The following is a 13,964-nucleotide window of genomic DNA, read 5'->3' on the forward strand; positions in this document are numbered from 1 at the left end:
AATGGGTACTGAGGGACTTTGGTTTTTCTTTTATGTCCCCACTCCTGAGTTTATAATCTCTTCTGACCAAGTGCAAGCAAATGCTATCTTGAATAAGGCGAAAGAGCTGGCTGGAGCTTTACCAGTCTGAAATGTGGGAATTCTTTAAAGTAAGGAGATGTTTTAACTTTCCAGTTAGAAAGAATGAACTATCAATGAAAATGAAGCATTAAAAGAGTAGAAAAACTACTCCCTTGGATAGCTCAGCTGGTAGAGCAGAGGACTGTAAAAGAGTAGAAAAACTATAATGAAGTACATACGGTACTTCAGATCTTCACAACAGTCTAAAGAAGGCTAAAAGTTCCTCTACCTCTTTTTTTCTTTGGCGGAGGGGAAGGAGAGGGTTCCCAGGCCTGGGGCCCGGTCGGGGTCGGTGTCCATAAAAAAGCTTCAAAGCATCATACAACTCTGACCCCTGGAACCTAGCTGTGATATGGGGGGGGGGGGGGGGGGAGCTTAGAAGCTCTAACTCAGGACTCCTGGCTAATGGTGCCTGATTCGGGTTCTGTTCTGGTCCCAATACCTCTTTGCTTCAGGGTCCTTTACGGCCTCCCCAGCTAGAGGGCAGGAGAACCTGCAAAACACACACACACACACACACACACACACACACACACACACGCACGCACACGGGTTCACCCAGGGTCTCCATTCAGGTTATCACACTGCACATCCTCGGTGATCACAGGCGACACCCATTCACTTACCTGATGGCACAGGATGGTCTGGTGCACCAGCCTAGCATAGCCGTCTAGCCGGACCCCGGAGTTACTCCGACTCCTCATCGCGCTGGGTTTCCAATCCCCTCAGACGACTGGCCAGAGTGCCACAGGGGCCCACGATCTTCCAAGAAAGGAGGTGTCAACGCAGCTCCGCCCTCAATGTGGGAAGCCCGAGTGCCAGGCCACTGCGGCCTCCCGGGGGCCACCACTCCTCCGTGCCCGCGCGTGCCTCCCGCACTGTAGCACCCAGCCAAAGTGCCTCTGGCGCCGCTCGCCGCCTCCCTTAAGCGGGTCTGGCCTCCGCGGGTAGCTCTTGCATCCTCCGCTCCACTCAGCGAGACTGAAGACCGCAGCGGCCCAGAGCTGCAGGTCACCGGCCGCGGCTCCGCCTCCACCTTTCGCGAGACGCAAGCGGGAGGCGGGGCTGGCGCCGCAGGGTCCCAGCAGCTGCGCGCGGCAGCCGGACTCGCCCCGCCCCTCGGCGACCCTGTCCGCCCCGCAGCGGAGAATGTGTCACCGTAGGCAATGTGCTATCAGGAGTTTATTTTCGAAACACCTCAGATGACTATTTCAGTTGTCCACACTTGCTGCGCATACAGGATGTCAGGGAAGCTGTTTTTCTGCCCGCCTAGCTTTCGAAACCGACGGTAACTTCAAACCTGAAAGGAAAGAACGATCGTTTGCGTTCAAGGTCTAAAGAATTGGAATTTCCGGGTCTTTATTATATTTTATCCTTTTGACTCAAAGCTCAGATTAAACTCCTTACTCCGATCCAAACCAAAAAAGAAACAACTCTCTAAGGTTTATTCCTCAGAAAGCGGCGAATCGGCGCGCTGGGGAAGGAGAGGGCAGCAGTGTGCTTTGAGGAAGCGAGTGGCCCAGGCGGGAATTGGCCTGAGAGCAGCTGGAGGAGATTGTATAACGGCTTTGGAAGGCTCCCTCGTGCGAACGTAGGTCACAAGGTTGAGGCGACAAAGACTCAGCTGAAAATAAAGTCAGAAAAAGAAGCTAGAAAAGGGACCTGTAGGTAATGCAGATCACTGGCCGCAGGGTAATCGGTCCGCACACCGCTCGGGGTCCCGGCCCCAGGACTTTTGCTCCCTTTGTTTACTGACCAACCTTCACATCTTGATATCTGACCCAGACCCTGTAAGTCTTTAAAGTTAAGGCTTTTTCACCCTTGATAGTATACTTGTTTCAATGCTGTTCTCGTCAGCAGCCCAGGTTGGATGCATGAGACAAGTGCTCAGGGCTGGTGCACTGGGAAGACCCAGAGGGATGGGATGGAGAGGGAGGTGGGGAGCGGGGATCGGGATGAGGAACACATGTGAATCCATGGCTGATTCGTGTCAATGTATGGCAAAAGCCACTACAATATTGAAAAGTAATTAGCCTCCAACTAATAAAAATAAATGGAAAAAATAAAGTTAAGGCTTAAGTACCACCTGCTCTTTGAATCGCGGGATAAGAGAATTAGACCGATTGACCTTTCAGGTCCAACTCTGAAAATCTGTGATTCTAACCTTCCCTAGCCATCTCACCTAGGCCACAGTGATTTTGCATTTTCGTTTATCTTTATTTAATTTAATTTTTATGTTATATTGGAACATAGTCTTTCCTAGTAAGCTCCCTCCGACCTTCACCCACGCCCAAATTAGCGTAAAATCAGGCACCTAGGATGTCACTAGCAAATATTTGGTAATGATGATGAAGAAGGAGGGAGTAAATGCTCAGGAACTCAGGTCTGGAACTTTCAGGTTCAACGCCAGTCAGTGATATAGTTAGTCGCAGTGATAGAATTCTCAAGCGAATAGTTTCCATTGCATTCACAGTCTAATCAAACCCTCCGTGACTGGAAAATAACAGTTACTTCATGGCCCAGGTACACATGGGAAGAAAAAGTCTTTCCAGAGAAAGCTACTTTATTTTGGAAGAAAGAATAGGTAGATCCTACTGACCTGCTCTGGTCCTAACTCCCTGACATCTTACTCTTGGTGTGTCGCTTCAAAAGCCCTTTCTCTACCCTTGTCTCCTTGAAACTACTGCCCTCTGTTTTTCTTCACCTCATCATCCTTTAAAAATACTTTAAAAATATTAAAGTAATATATGTTCACTAAAGAAAATTTGGAAAGTATAGAAAAGTAAAGCAAATCACTCATAATTCCTTCACACAACCACCTGTTAATATTTAGCTTATTTTTTTCTAGCTTTTTATTCTTTCTGCATAGACTACCCTCCCCACCAAGTTTTACAGAAGTATGAATAAATTAGAAAAGCCAAAGGTAGTGTGTAACCAAGAAAGGAAACTGTCTGGTTACCAAGATGCCTTGTTGAATGGCATTTACCTTGGTGCTTTCAACCATTACCTTGGTGCTTTCCAGGATGGGCCTTTCTGTCTGGGAAACTTGATCTCCTCAGTGTCCCTGAACAGGTCAGACTCAGGAGGCTGATCATGCCGATTACCTTATGAGAGACTGACGTGCTAAAATCGGGATCCTAATTGTAAATAGAACAGTGACAGTTCATACCACCACATTCCTTCCCTTTCATAATGTATAAGCCTCACTCCTTACAAGTGCTATTTTGTGTTATACAATAACGCTATGAAGAGAATGTTATGATTAACCTGGTTTTTGAGATGGAGAAGCTAAGGCACATGAAGATTAATAATTAACAAGTCTGGTCTATGTTGGCTTCACTGACTCTCCCTTTTTTGTGCTTCCATGGTTCACTGACATATTCTTCCAATCAATTTATAGTCGTCTTGCTTATCTGGAAGCCATGTTTCTTGAAGGTGACTTTTTTCCATTTGATTCACTGTACATTAAAAATATTTATTTATATACTTAATTTCATTAGCTTTTAGTGGTACCATGTGGGATCTAGCTCCCTGACCAGGGATCAAACCCAGTCCCTCTGTACTGAGAGTGCAGAGTCTTAGTCACTGGACCATCAGGGAAATCCCTATAGTTTAACTCTTGCAAAACATTTATTTTCAAGTTCCTGGGAATATTTTATTGTTGCTCCCTTATATTACCTGAAAGTTTCAATCATACTAATTCTCAAAAATCCAAAATTTTTTCAACTTCACATTTTATAAATGTTTTCCATTTTATGTTAATTTTCTACATTAATTTTCCCTCTGGTAGATGTTTCAGTTTGCTTAGTTATTCTCTTATTATTAATAATAAACCTTTTGTTATGAAATTTCTTGAAAAAATTAGTTCACACACTGCCTTCTTTCTATTGTTTCCCATTCACTCTCTTTAAATTAAAAAAATATATAAACACACTCTTCATGAAAAAAATTTAAATATTACAGATAAGGTTCCCCATGTCTATCACCCATAATCACAGTCCTCTTTATCTCCCTTCTCGAAGGTAACCATTTTTGTAAGTTTGGTTTTTATCATTTCTGACTTTTCCCTATGGATTTACACACACACACAAAGAGCAATGCATATAAAATATTGTTTTCTGTGTATTATTTTAATATAGTATAGTATTGTACATACTGTTGTGCAGAATACCTTACTCATCCAAAGTTATGTCATGAAGATCTAGTCATGTTATTACATAGAGCTCTACTTCATATACCGCAGGTTATGTAGGCCTTCCTCTGTTGATGAACATTCAGTTTGCTAACAGGTTAGAGTTCTTGAAAACAATACTTCAGTGAACATACATATATGTCTTCTTGTGAATGCATGCAGGTGTTTTGGAAATAGGCATTTAAAATTTTGATATAACCATCTTTCTAAATTCCGTATATATGTGTTAGTATACTGTAATGTTCTTTATCTTTCTGGCTTACTTCACTCTGTATAATGGGCTCCAGTTTCATCCATCTCATTAGAACTGATTCAAATGAATTCTTTTTAACGGCTGAGTAATATTCCATGGTGTATATGTACCACAGCTTCCTTATCCATTCATCTGCTGATGGGCATCTAGGTTGCTTCCATGTCCTGGCTATTATAAACAGTGCTGCGATGAACATTGGGTATAACCAAAAAGCCATTTAAATGATCTGCATCTACCAGTAGTATATGAAAGCCTCCATTTCCCCCATCCTTACCAATATATGATAGTATTAAACTTTAATTTTGGGCAATCAAATAGATGTAAAATGGTATCTTACCTTAGGTCCAATTTATCTGAATAGCAATGTCACTGAACATCTTTTTATGCTTACTTAATTTGTGTGATATTATGTTTATTTATTTTATTTCATCTGGATAATAACTATTCATATACTTGGTCATTTCTCTATTTGTGCTGTTTTGTAAAAAATTGCATATTCTGTATTTTAACTTAAAAAAAGAAGTCCAAAAGAGATAAGGCACATGTATTCCCATAAGTGGTATTCTGTTAACATTATTTATGGTATCTTTTATTCATATAGCTTTTAGTTTTAATGAAGTCAAATTTATGAGTCTTCATTTTTGTCTTATTTTAGAAAGCCTATATAAAAGGTTGAATGTTGACCCAACAAAAGATATGTTTACCCAGAACTTGTGAATGAGACTTTATTTGGATAAAGGGCCTTTGCAGATGTATTTAAGGATCTGGAGATGAGGTCATGCTCAATTTTCCTACTGAGCATTAAATCCAGTGACCTTCTAAGAAAAGAAGACATATAGGGAGGAGAAGGCCTTGTGAAGACAGAGGCAGAGATGGAAGTGATGCATTTACAAACCAAGGATTACCAAGGATTTCTAGTGACCACAAGAAGCCAGGAGGGAAGTATGGACCAGTTCCTCTTTCAGAGCTTCCAGAATAAACCAACCCTGTTGAGATCTTGATATTAGACTTCTGACTTCCAAACAAGGAGAATAAATTGCTGTTGTTTTAAACCACCCATTTGTGGTAATTTGTTATGACAGAACTAAAAAACTGATAAAACTTTCTTGCTCTCGAGATCATCAACACATTATTGTTTTTTGTAATACCTAATTGTATTGTAATTTTTGTAATTATTTTGCTTTTGATCCATAGCTCTCTTAATTCCTCTATAATTTATTTTTACAAATGGTTTCAGATTGAAATTTTATGTTTTCCTAAATGTTAGTGCCAAGTGCACTAATACTACTTAATGAGTATTCCTTTCTCATTGAGTTGAAAGGCTATGTCAAGTACCCATGAGTCTGTTTCTGGATCACTAGTCTGTTTCATTAATCTATTTCTCTATTCCTTCACCAGTGTTGAACTGCCCTGGCTATCCCTGAGCTTTAGTATTACATAAGAACTTTAGATTAATCTGGTCAGGTTCTAAGGAAAATCCTGACTTATTGAGATTGCACTGAATTTATGATTCATTTGGGGAAAATGAATATATTGAGAATATTTAGCTTTCATGTCTACAAACAATGTATATTTATTCAAACCTTTTCTTTCTTTCAGTAAACTTTATAGTTTTCTCCATGAAAGACTTGTACTTTTTTGTAACCTTGTTTTTTGGGTAGTTTATAGTTTTTGTTGCTATTAAGATTTTTGCCTATTATATTTTAAAAGTTATTATCATATATAGGAAAATGATTTTGTATGCTTACCTTAAATCTACTTTCTATCTTAGCTTACTCTGTGTACTGGTTTAAAGGTGATGTTTATGGATTTTCTAAATATACAGTCATATATTTTGCAAATAGTAACAGTTGTGAGTTTATCTTTCAAATCTTTATAACTCTTATGGTGGAGATTGTTGTTGTTGTTAAGTCACTCAGTCATGTCTTACTCTTTGCAACCCCATGGACTGCAGCATGTCAGGCTTCCCTGTCCTTCATCAACTCCCAGAGTTTGCTCAAATTCATGTCCATTGAGTCAGTGATGCCATCCAACCATCTCATCCTCTGTCATTCCCTTCTCCTCCTGCCTTCAATCTTCCCCAGCATCAGGGTCTTTTCCAATGAGTCCATTCTTCCCATCAGGTGGCCTAAGTATTGAAGCTTCAGTGTCAGTCCTTCCAGTGAATATTCAGGGTTGATTTCCTTGAGGATTGACTGATTTGATCTCCTTGCAGTCCAAGGGACTCTCAAGAGTCTTCTCCAGCACCACAGTTCAAAGGCATTAGTTCTTCAGCACTCAGCCTTTTTTATTCTCCAGTTCTCACATTGGTACATGACTACTGGAAAAACCAGAGCTTTGACTATATGGACCTTTGTAGGCAAAGTAATGTCTCTGTTTTCAATGTGCTGTCTAGGTTTGTCATTTCTTTTCTTCCAAGAAGCAAGCATCTTTTAATTTCATGGCTACAGTCACCATCTGCAGTGACTTTAGAGCCCAAGAAAATTAAGTCTGTCACTGTTTCCATTGTTTCCCCATCTATTTACCATAAAGTGATGGGACTGGATGCCATGATGTTAGTTTATTGAATATTGAGTTTTAAGCCAGCTATTTCACTCTCCTCTTTCACCTTCATCAAGAAGCTCTTTAATTTCTCTTCACTTTCTGCCATAAGGGTGGTGTCATCTGCATATATGAGGTTGTTCATATTTTTCCCGGCAATCTTGATTCCAGCTTGTGCTTCATCCAGTCCGACATTTTGCATGATGTACTCTGCATAGAAGTTAAATAAGCAGGGTGACAATATCCAACCTTAATGTACTCCTTTCCCAATTTTAAACCAGTCCATTTTTCCACGTCCAGTTCTACCTGTTGCTTCTTGACCTGCATACAGATTTTTCAGGAGGCAGGAAAGGTGGTCTGGTATTCCCATCTCTTTAAGAATTTTCCACAATTTGTTGTGATCCACACAGTCAAAGGCTTTAGCATAGTCTATGAAGCAGATTAATTCTCTAGCTTTTACTATGATCCAACGGATGTTGGCAATTTGGTCTCTGGTTCCTCTGTCTTTACTAAATCCAGTTTGTACATCTGGAAGTTCTCAGTTCACATACTGTTGAAGCCTAGCTTGAAGGATTTTGAGCATTAATTTGCTAGCATGTGAAATGAGTGCAGTTGTGTGGTAGTTTGAACATTCTTTGGCATTGCCTTTCTTTGGGATTGGAATGAAAACTGACCTTTTCCAGTTCTGTGGCCACCACTGAGTTTTCCAAACTTGCTGGCGTATTGAGTGCAACACTTTCACAACATCATCTTTTAGGATTTGAAATAGCTCAGCTGAAATTCCATCACCTCCACTAGCTTTGTTCATCGTGATGCTTGCTAAGGCCCACTTGACTTCACATTCCAGGATGTCTGGCTGTAGGTGAGTGATCACACCAACGCGGTTATCCAGGTCATTAAGATATTTTTTGTATAGTTCTGTATTCTTGCCACCTCTTTTAATCTCCTCTGCTTCTGTTAGGTCCATACCATTTCTGTCCTTTATTGAGCCCATCTTTGCATGAAATGTTCCCTTGATATCTCTAATTATCTTGAAGAGATCTTTAGTCCTTCCCATTCTATTGTTTTCCTCTATTTCTTTGCATTTTTCACCCCAAAAGGCTTTCTTATCTCTCCTTGCTCTTCTCTGGAATGCTGCATTCAGATGGGTGTATCTTTCCTTTTGCTTCTATTCTTTTCTCAACTATTTGTAAGGCCACCTCAGATAACCATTTTGACTTTCTTTTTCTTGGGTATGGTTTTGATCACTGCCTCCTGTACAATGTTACAGACCTCTGTCCATAGTTCTCAGGTACTCCACCAGATCTAATCCCTTGAATCTACTTGTCACTTCCATTGTATAATCATAAGGGATTTGATTTAGGTCATACCCAAGTAACCTAGTGGTTTTCCTACTTTCTTCAATTTAAGTCTGAATTTTACAATTAGGAGCTCATGATCTGAGCCACAGTCACCTCCTGGCCTTGTTTTTGCTGACTGCATAGAGTTTCTCCATCTTTGGCTGCAAAGAATATAATCAATATGATTTCTGTATTGACCATCTGGTGATGTCCGTGTGTAGAGTCATCTCTTGTGTTGTTGGAAGAGGGTGTTTGCTTTGACCAGCACATTCTCCTGGCAAAACTCTGTTAGCCTTTGTCATGCTTCATTTTGTACTCCAAGGCCAAACTTGCCTATTATTCCAGGTATCTCTTGACTTCCTATTTCTGCATTCCCGTCCCCTATGATGAAAAGGACGTATTTTTTGGTGTTAGTTCTAGAAGGTCTTGTAGGTCTTCATAGAACCATTTAACTTCTGCTTCTTCAGCATTAGCGGTTGGGACATAGACTTGAAATTCTGTGATGTTGAATGGTTTGCCTTGGAAATGAACAGAGATCATTCTGTCGTTTTTGAGATTGCACCCAAGTACTGCATTTCAGACTCTTTTGTTGACTGTGAGGGTTACTCCATTTCTTCTAAGGGATTCTTGCCAAAAGTAGTAGATATAATGGTCATCTGAAGTAAATTCGCTCATTCTTGTCCATTTTAATTCACTGATTCCTAAAATGTCAGTGTTCACTCTTGCCATCTCCGTTTTGACCACTTTCATGGGCCTAACATTCCAGCTTCCTATACAATATTGTTCTTTACAGCGCTGGACTTTACTTTCACCACCAGACACATCCACAACTGGGCTTTGACTCTGCTTTGGCTCAGATTCTTCATTCCTTCTGGAGCTATTTCTCTGCTCTTCTCCAGTAGCATATTGGACACCTACCGATCTGTTGGGGGGGGGGTTTCATCTTTCAGTGTCACAATTTTTTTTTCCAGTGTCATAATTTTTTGTCTTTGCCTTTTTATTCTGTTCATGGAGTTATCAAGGCAAGAATGCTGATGTGGTTTGCCATTCCCTTCTCTAGTGGATCACATTTTGTTAGAACTCTCCACCATGACCTGTCCATCTTGGGTGGCATTACATGGCATGGTTCATAGTTTCATTGAATTGAACAAAGTTGTGGTTCATGTGATCAATTTGTTTAGTTTTCTGTGATTGTGGTTTTCATTCTGTCTGCCCTCTGATAGATGAGCTTAAGAGGCTTGTGGAAGCTTCCTGATGGGAGGGATTGGCTGTTGAGAAAACTGGGTCTTGTTCTGGTTGACAAGGCCATGCTCAGTAAGTCTTTAATCCAATTTTTTGCTGGTGGGTGGGGCTGTGTTCCCTCCCTGTAGCATGGCCTGAAGCTAAACTAGGGTAGGGGTAATGGCACTAATGGCAACCTCCTTCAAAAGGACTTATTCCAGCATGCTGCAGTTCCCAGGACTGTTGTAGTCAGTGCCCCTGACTCCACACAGGCCACTGTCGACCCAGGCCTCTGATGGAGACTCCTGGACACTCACGGGCAAGTCTGGCTCAGTCTCTTGTGGGGTCACTGCTCCTTTCTCCTGGGTCCTGGTGCACCCAAGGTTTTGTTTGTGCCCTTCAAGAGTCTCTGTTTCCTCAGTCCTGTGAAAGTTCTGTAATCAAATCCTGCTGATCTTCAAAGTCAGATTCCCTGGGGATACTCAGTCCCTTTGTCAGATCCCCAGGTTGGGAAGTCTGTTGTGGGGCCTAGAACTTTAATAAAAGTGTGAGAACTTCTTTTGTGTAATTGTTCTCCAGTTTGTGTATCGCCCACCCAGTGGCTCTGTAGTGGAGCTAATGGAGACCTCCTTCAAGAGGCCTTATTAGGGCTTAGTAGTGGGGATGGTGGTTATCATTTCTTGTTCCTGACTTTAATGGACTGATTCTAATATTTCACTATTAGGTATATCTGCAGTAGGTTTCTGGAAGATACATTTATCACTTTAAAATAATTTCTTTCTCTCCTTGGCTTCCTAGAATTTTATTATTAATGTTATTATGAATGAAAGCTGAATTTCATTGGTTGCTTTTCCTGCATGTATTGAAAAAGTTAAATAGTTTATTCCTCTACTTGGTTGGTGTGTGAATTACATCAATATATCTCCTTTTGATGATCCATATTTTTATTCATAAGGTAAACCACAGTTTGTCATGACAAACTATTCTTATAATATGCACTAGATTCAATTTACTAATGTATTTCTAGGATTTCTGCACTTTTGTTTTTAAGTTATATCAGCCTATAATCTTTTATTTTTATGGTGTTCTTGTTTGGTTTCAGCAACCAGATTTTGCTTGCTTGTGAAATGAATTTGGTAGTTTCCCACTTTTTCTGATCTCTAAAACTGTTTATGTGAAAGAAAAGCATGTGTTCCTTGAAGTCTTGGTAGAACTCATCTGGCAGAACTTGGTGACTTGGTGTCTTTTGGAAACAGGTAGATTTATGAAAAGATTTGAATTTCTTCTTCAGTCAGTGTTGATAATTAATACTTTCCTAGAAGCTTACCAATTTAATCCAAGTCAGGGTTTCTCTTGGCACTATTGACATTTGGGGCTGGATGATTCTTGGTTGTGGGGGCTGTCTTCTACATTTTGTATGTTTTGCAGCATTCCTGGCCTCTACTAACTAGATGTCAGTAGTGCTCCCCTTGCCCAAACCCCTGCTCTACACCACCACTTAGGTTGTCACATATTTGATATATTTTAATCTATTACAGTTATTCTCCTTACTGATGCTTAGATCATCCCATCTTTAGTTCCCGTGTCCTTTTGACACAACCCTAGTGGTCTATGATAACCTCCTTGCTTTCTGAGAATTCAAGGTATTGGAGATTCTACTTGTATATTTCCTATTTCTCAGGCTAGAAATCAACCATTCCTTTCAGAAGTCCTGTTCTTTTTGATGTGAAACAGTATTTGTAAATAAAAATATGGGCCCTGGGCATTATGATCTTTCAAATTTAAATTCAGAATTATAGGATTTTTACTTCACCTCAACAATCTATATCTCCCTTCTCCCACAATAAATATCTTCATTCTCAAAACAATAATATAAATTTATTTGCCTTATTCTATAATATACAGGCCACAGTTTCAGAATAACAATACCAGTACCATACCACCAAAAATGCAATTGCTTACAAAGAGCTTTTGACTCTTTTGTGGATATTTTTGTCCTTACCTTAAGATGGGTCTTGTTAGGGACATACATTAATGTTCCTGTGTTTTGAAGTCCCTTTCTACTATTATGTCACCATTTGGACACACAGATTCATTTGTTTCATTTTGCTTTTGATTTTTAGGGGCTGCTTTTTTCTAAGAAAAAATAGTTTCACAATTTTGTAACATATTTACATGGTTTCAAAGTCAAATCCATGAAACAAAGTAGTATACTCAAAGAAGTCTAGTTTTAATCCCTTTGTCTTTATGCTATCCCTTTCTATTCCTTTTGGGTGAACAATTTCTTTATTTTATGGTTTATCTTTCCTTTTCATATGAACAAGTATGTGTATAGGTATTTCTGTCTCTTCTCTTCTTATGTGGGTGGTATCATACTATGCACACATTTTTCCATCTTGCTATTTTAAAAAAAATGAACATTATGTCTTGTAGATCCATCAGAATATATAGAGAAATTCTTAGTTCCTTTTCAAGTTTTATAGTACAGTACTTCATTTTGTAGGTGTACCAGACCTCTATTGATGGACCATTTGGATTGTTTCTAGTCTTTTCATATTATAAATAATGCTGCAAGAAATAGCCTTGTGTGTGTCTCATTCATTTTAAAATCTGATTTTTAATTGGTTAATTCTACCTGTTTAAATGTATTATGATTGTCATATGTGCAGAGTTATCTCCACCGTTTTGTTTTGTATTTTCTTTTTGCCACTTTTTTTTTTTTTACTGTTTTCCTGCTATTGGATTGATAACTCTTTCTGTATTCCTTTTTGTTTCCTGTGATGGATTAGAAACTATAGTATGCATATATATTCTTTTAGTGGCTGCCCTCAGTTTTTAAAATTTTATTTATTTTTGGCTGTGCTTGGTCTTTGTTGCTGTGCATGGGCTTTATCTAGTAGTGGCAAGTTGGAGCTACTCTTTGCTGTGGTACATGGGCTTCTCATTGTGGTGGCTTATCTTGTTGCAGAGCACGGGCCCTAGGGCATACAAGCTTTCGGTAGTTGTGGTGCATGGGCTTAGTTGCCTTGAGGCATGTGGTATCTTCCCAGACCAGGGGTCTAACTAGTGTCCCCTGCATTAGCAGGCACATTATTAACCCCTGGACCATGAGCAAAGTCCCTGCTCTTAATTTTTCATGTGTACATTTAGCTATAAAATGTTTTAACATATCCAAAATAATTTGATATTTCTGTTCTTCGAAACATGACAAAGTTTGTAGCATGCTTTACTGACCCAGTGAAGAAACTTTTTTTTTTCTCATCTTGTTATTATTATCTGGAATTTTATATTTATCTGTAATTGTAGTTTGCTATTTCTTGAATAAGTAATACACTCATGTGATTCAAAACCCATACAACAATAAGCGAAAATTCTTGCTCCTACCTCTCTCCCATCTTCTCCATTCATCCTATTTCCCCAGTCAGTTAATCTCAATAAATATGTATTTTCCAGAGTTTCTCTATGTAACTATGGATACATATTCTTATTTTATCTCCTTCTTACATAGTATAGCATACTACACATTCTGTTTGGCACCTTTATTTTTCTTCACTTATCTTGAAGATCTTTCCATATTCTTTTGTATGTCATAATATCCCCTTGTGAGATTGATCCTTAACTTATCTAATCAGTACCCTGTTGATAGATACTTGGATTTTTCCAATCTTTTGCTATTACAAAAAAAAAAATGAAATTAATGATGCTGTACATATTTTATTTTATATATGTTCAGGTATATTGGTAAACACTGAGAAGTTGAATTGCTGATTCAATGAAAAATGTACTTTTTGTTTCAATAGATGTAGATAAATAGCCTTTTATCAGGGCAGTATCAGTTTGCATTCCCATAAGAAATGTATGAGAGTGTATAATTTCCCACACATTGCTAATAAAGTGTGTTCTCAATTGTGGGGGTGATTACAAATCTCAGTAATTGTATTTTGCATTTCTTATATAAGATAGGACAAGAATCTTTGAGGGCTATTTATATTTTCTTTCCTGTTATTTGTCTGTTAGTGAATTTCCCCCACATTCTATTGGGTTGTTGGTGTTTTATCAGATGCAAGGGTGTCTTCTATGGCATTTAGATGTTGAATCAGAAAGACTTTCCCTGAAACTCCAAAGTTATAAAGAGATTCTCCCAAGTTTTCTTCTAGTGCTCTTTTATTATTTAACTTTTTATGTTCAAATCATTTTTTCATTTGCATTTTGCCCTGGTGTACAGTGTTAAATATAAAACTATTTTACTTTTTCAGATGGCTACCTGATGGTACCAACCATTAATTATTAATATATA

General features: G+C 39.0%; 2 protein-coding genes across 7 annotated transcripts in view; one reads left to right on the forward strand and one right to left on the reverse strand.

Annotated features, from left to right (window-relative positions):
• Positions 1–1,152, reverse strand: part of PHKA1 (phosphorylase kinase regulatory subunit alpha 1) — a 171,551-nt gene extending 170,399 nt beyond the window's left edge. For 3 of the 5 annotated variants that reach the window (XM_065915168.1, XM_065915167.1, XM_065915163.1), the window contains exon 1: positions 747–1,151. In XM_065915168.1, coding sequence (XP_065771240.1) covers positions 747–824 — 78 coding nt within the window. In that variant the 5' untranslated portion in view covers positions 825–1,151. Of the gene's footprint in view, positions 1–746 lie in introns of all 5 variants that reach the window. The other 2 variants (XM_065915165.1, XM_065915164.1) reach the window with 1 other exon arrangement.
• Positions 1–13,964, forward strand: part of PIN4 (peptidylprolyl cis/trans isomerase, NIMA-interacting 4) — a 1,195,450-nt gene that overhangs the window by 571,248 nt on the left and 610,238 nt on the right. The gene's annotated exons all lie outside the window — the stretch shown is intronic.

Source organism: Muntiacus reevesi, chromosome X (genome assembly GCF_963930625.1).
Source record: "Muntiacus reevesi chromosome X, mMunRee1.1, whole genome shotgun sequence".
In the NCBI taxonomy this organism is placed as follows: Eukaryota; Metazoa; Chordata; class Mammalia; order Artiodactyla; family Cervidae; genus Muntiacus; species Muntiacus reevesi.